The 5,434-nt window shown below is 42.8% G+C and overlaps 2 protein-coding genes across 2 annotated transcripts in view; both read right to left on the bottom strand.

Moving 5' to 3' along the window:
* Positions 1 to 2,173, bottom strand: part of SARC_11330 (hypothetical protein) — a gene marked incomplete at both ends in the record, with an annotated part of 6,591 nt that extends 4,418 nt beyond the window's left edge. The window contains 3 exons of the mRNA XM_014294587.1: positions 124 to 321; positions 1,390 to 1,607; positions 1,813 to 2,173. Coding sequence (XP_014150062.1) covers positions 124 to 321; positions 1,390 to 1,607; positions 1,813 to 2,173 — 777 coding nt within the window. The remainder of the gene's footprint in view (positions 1 to 123; positions 322 to 1,389; positions 1,608 to 1,812) is intronic.
* Positions 2,174 to 2,482: 309 nt separating this feature from the next.
* On the bottom strand, positions 2,483 to 4,749 carry SARC_11329 (hypothetical protein; the record flags this gene model as incomplete). Its single annotated transcript, XM_014294586.1, has 3 exons — positions 2,483 to 2,768; positions 3,541 to 3,706; positions 4,599 to 4,749. Coding segments are annotated over 3 exons (603 nt in total), but the record flags the coding sequence as incomplete, so codon positions are not given.
* Between the last annotated feature and the right edge of the window lie 685 nt (positions 4,750 to 5,434).

Below are 5,434 nucleotides of genomic sequence, written 5' to 3'. Positions count from 1 at the left end.
CACACACACACACACACACTACTACTACTATACTATATATATATACACGCACACACACACACACACACACACACACACACACACATATATATATATATTTATATATTGTACCCATACACTTACTGTCTCGAGATGCTCAAATAAATGATCAGTAACCAAGTGACGTTTCCAAGTCAGAAACGCAATAGCGGGCCTCCCCATCTTCAGAGCCACACAGATCTGATCCGCCAGAGATTCACACCTGAACGTTTCGTGCCACACGCGGCATTGTGTGTCTTCCTCCGCGATAGTCATGGCGTAGGTTTCAAATCTATGTCGCATCTGTGTTGTTAGTGTATGTGGTAAATGAGTTATACATTGATGGTCATAGCGTAGGTTTCGAACCTATGTCACATCTGTGGTGTATGTGTATTACATGTACTTTTAAAAATGGTTATGAGCTAGTTGTGAAAGCTGTACGTAATATGTGTTGTATGTATGTGGTATAAGCGACATACATGATTGTCATGGCGTAGGTTTCGAATCTATGTCGAATCTGTGTTGTATGTAGAATATACGCGTTTCAATTAATGGTTATGGACTAGCTGCAGGAGCTGTAATCTATCCGAGTTGTATGCATGTGTTGTATATGTATGCGTTGTACAATATGGCGATGGTCTAGGCTTCGAGTCTATGCCGTATATGTGCGGTATGTATATGGGTATGTGCGTTGCACATTTGGTCATGGACTATGTTTCAAAGTTGTGGTGTATGCCGGTGTGGGACAGGTATCCTATGTGGTGGCATATGACTAGTTTTCAAACCTGCATGTATTCTGTGTTGTATATCTGTGTGATTTATGCGATTCAGGGTTGGACATGGTGTAGGTATCGAGTATGTTAGCCATCTGAACTGTATGTCTGTGAAGTATAATTACAATCCCAATCATTTGCATCTATATATTGCTGCGAGCATACTTTGCAATGCCTATTACTTAAAGTAGTGTATATACAAGAACGGGTTCATCAATCTCGCGCTGCCTTTTGTTGGGTTCCAGAACCAGTCCCCTGCACCAAGGTCAAGGTAAATTGCACCATCGCACACGGACCAGACACAATTCTCGATACGTATAGATGAAGTGCATAAGAAACGCAAATATATCGCTTTCCTAGATATAATACGATGAACGTTGTTATCTTGACTGATAAAACGAAGATAAAATAGTATAGAAACGCAGATCGGTTGACGTTGCAAGCGTATAAGTGACATATGATCAACTAGATTAACCAGATATAGTAGAATAACCGCATATGCTATAACTGATAGCTACAGACCAATCGACTGTGAGTGTTCAAGCTAAGGTGCCTGATATATGTCCGCAGATAACCGAACTGGTACACACGTACTCACCCGCAAGACTCGGCTATGTAGCCGCTTGTGCATTGTTGACAGGTACTTAGACACACTGGTGCCCTGACTGGTTTCCGCATCCATTCTCGCCACACCGTAGTCGATAAGACGGCGCGTGATGGTAAAGGATTTCAGCTCAGAAGTCAAGCAGATATCGATCACCGCCTGCAAGTCCTTCATCTGGCTCAGACACTCGATCAGCTGGACGAATGCAGATTCTGTGAGGTGTGAAGATATTTTAGGCCAATGTATAAGCAAGCTGGTATAGACTATCCCGTGTATTTTTTTTGGAGTACACTGAAAACGTAGGAAGGTGGTACAGTGTTCACGTGCCGTGGCATATGTTTGAGCCTTTCAGCTCGGCATGCGTTTTTCAGCTAACTATGAATTGGCATATATATTGGTATTTTTCATATAATCTACCTTGCGCTTCATCTTCTCCCCCGTCGTTGACACGGTTCAGCAGAAACGCGGCTTGTGTCGAGTACACGAGACCCAGATCCAAACTATGCCGTGTGGCGTATGTAACGGCCACGGCGAAGTCATGTTTGCTAAGCAGATGATACAGCAGCGATGCCGGCTGCGACTGTGTAAGTCGGCGTACATAATTTTGGGATAGTGTGTTCGTATGAGCAGGTATGTTCTTTTGCTCAAGAGTCGGGGTTGAGTTTGGGTTTGGGGTTGTCTCTGGGTCTCTGGTTGACGGTATTGTTCTCTCGACTGGAGAAATGTTGGAGTGGGAATCGGTTGAAGAGGTGTGGACGGCAATCTCGGAGGGGACCATATATACTATGGTGTTTTGGGGTTCTGCCCACGAAAAATAACATAAACAAGATTTTAGTTTCTGATGCATGATTGTACTGATATATATTTGGAGCAACAGCAGAGTGGGAACAAGGATGCAAAATGCAATTGCAAGGAATGCTGCATATCAAGCAGCTGGTCTAATCGATCAAGCGAGGTCACGGTGATAAACACTCCTGCAGACGCCCTAAAAAATGGACACATACTCTTCATTTGTCATTGCGGATTTCAGAAACTAAACCCCGAACACAACATTTAATGCTTACACAAAACAGAACGTTCGAGCTTTTCACAGCCGCGCCATACCGTTTGAAACTGCGACATTAGGCTCCCCTCCAGTTCCCATATCCACAGCGAACATCTTCTTATTGGACGGCAACGATACGATTTGCAGCGATTGTGCATTGCCACTACCACTTTCCACTCTGTTTGTCGAGGGATGAGCTATATTGTTGTCCTCGGTGGGGTTGCTCACCACGAGAACCACCCGAATATCTCGTATGTGATCAGAGGTGCTCGTAAGGAGAGAGAACATGCGTACACCTGGTACGTCCCATCGATAGAGAGTCACCAGACTGGCCGGGGTGTGTATCGAGATTCAAGTGTGTGATAAAAAGGTGTAAATGAATAGGGTGTGTAAGATCCGCAATAGATGGAGGCACAATATAAGTGAAATATAAGGATTGTGGTGGTTGTGTTTCATCAGACTGTCCACGTGTGTGATGGATGGAGAGATGCAGTGCATAGGATGTTATGAATGATAACTACTTGAAGGCATAGTATAGGCGAAACACAAGGTTTGTAGTAGTTATCGAGATCAAGAACATGCCAATACCATTTAGATCCCATCGATAGAGAACCATCAGACTGGCCAGGTGCATTGCAGTAAGAGTACGAGATGAAGACGGGAAATGCTTAGTGCGAGTCAAACCAGAAAAACTGAAGAGACAGGATGCAGCAGAAACCTATGCTTGGGCAGAACTATACGAATGTTTCGTCCGTGGATAGCGGGAGTTGCTATGGGAAAAGAGAACACGCTAAAATGTCCATGGATTTCAATGCTTGATAATACCTACGATACGATGGTACAAGGACGGATCACTCGATTGATATTTTTGCTCATGTATGAAGGTCACAGCTGAAGTGCACAACATAGATATCAAATCGCCTGTATATTAAGAAATTGGTTGCACCGATGCTTGCAAACGTCTACATTAAACCTTCGTACATATATCAACACAGAATATCGTGGTTAATTTGTTGTACCGATGCTTGCACATATATACGTTAAAACTTCATACATATACAATAAAAGCAGCATATCATGGTTGAGCAAGTGAAACATACGTGTCTGCGTCCCATAAAGACATGAAGTTCGCCTTGTGGCGCGCAACTATGTACTTGTTTCTCGGTGTCAACTCGATCTGAACCATCACCATATCATCCTCTTCCCTGCTGACAGCATAATCCAACATGCCCATCTGGCCATCACGCACTGCCCACTTCGACAGACCTGATGATATTTTGAGAAAAAAGATACTATACTATTGGTATACATAGTTGGCTTACATTCTTACCATTTAAGGCATCATTGGCTTGCCACGCAGTTGGATGTTGATACAGGCACAGTCGTGTGGGCGCTTGCATCAAAATTGCTCCACACCATCCAACCGCAAACTATACTTAAGTAATTCCACTCATGGATATCAGCCACACACACAACACACACACACCACAGACACAGACACAGACACACAACATACACAACACACACACAACATACACACACACACACACAACATACACGCACACACACAACATACACGCACACACAAACGAACACCCACCCATAGTCACACCCACAGTAACACCGACCCCCCACACACCCACACCCACCCATACACACACACACACACACACACACACACACACATATATATATATATATAATAAGTGCACAAGCTCATACATCATAATTTTAAAAGCAGCGGAGAGCACACCACGACATCGAATTGCGTGCAGTTGAAACATCAAGTATGTACGCATCCCGACCAGGAATTTGTTTAAGTGTAAGGCGTAAATTACGTGATATCGTCTTCAACTATCTGTTGATGTGCTTATCATTGCGTAGTATATCATTCCCGACTAGAAACACCTTTATAAATTGTGTGTATTCCATACGATATGATAAAGCCCGTCCAACTTGAAATATGTGTTGATGCGTGTTTAAATTTAATGACAGACCTTCCGCAACTAAAGGTACCTGTTTAATTGTATTGCAAATAGCGAGACACCCCATCTTCCAACAAGAATTACTTATCCTCGTTTCTTCCATACACCAAGTCAAACCTTTACTAACAAACTAGTTTTGCTTCTGCATGTCTGATTCACATGGTGAGACATACCTTTTCCAACCAGAAAGACTTGTTGTTGTCTACTAGCTGTAGCGGGCACTAATGTACCAGATCTAAGAGACGCTACACGCATATCACACACTCCCGCATCGCCGTGTGTTTGCCATCCGTCAAAAGAATCGACTATAATCCTATCTCTGATCTGAGAGGGAATAAAAAACAGTATTATTGTACGTGCATAACTACATTGTGTATTGATATCAGTCCATTTGCGAATACACTAACCAGATATCCACATGCATGATAGCGGGTATACGAGCGTATCTGTCGTATGTCGTCTGTACCAGTTATAATACGGTCCCTGAGCTACAATAGTACAATGGCTTATATATGTCTCAGGATCAGTACATTTGCGAATATGGTGAACAGAAAAGAATGGCGAATTGACGAGTGTATGCGCTGCCTTCGTAGCAACCAAAAATTAAACGGCCGTTGAGTTTTAAGGGCTCATACAACAGTATCAGTGTACTTGAAAATACACGGTCAGAATCCAGACACACAGTGAAGGGTGTACGAGCATCATTGCTGATAGTCGTGAGCATCGAGAGGTATAAATGAAAGTTACTCACCGGAAGACCGAGAACGAAGAAAGTATTTGTGCCAATCCAGGCTACTGTACCCAGATTTTAGAGCGAGTAGACCTATTTTCATCAATATAAGCTGCTGCCCATGCATTCCAGACAAATCTATCCATACATACATATTTGCATACACACACACACATACACACACACACACACAGAGAGACATAGAGACACAGACACAGACATATATATATATATATATATTAAAGTTTTGAAACTTATTTTTGGATTTGGGCTTGCTTT

The sequence above is a fragment of the Sphaeroforma arctica genome (assembly GCF_001186125.1).
Source record: "Sphaeroforma arctica JP610 unplaced genomic scaffold supercont1.1634, whole genome shotgun sequence".
Lineage (NCBI taxonomy): Eukaryota > Ichthyosporea > Ichthyophonida > Sphaeroforma > Sphaeroforma arctica.
The sequence above is the reverse complement of the archived record's forward strand: the minus strand, read 5'-3'. Positions and strand labels throughout refer to the sequence as shown.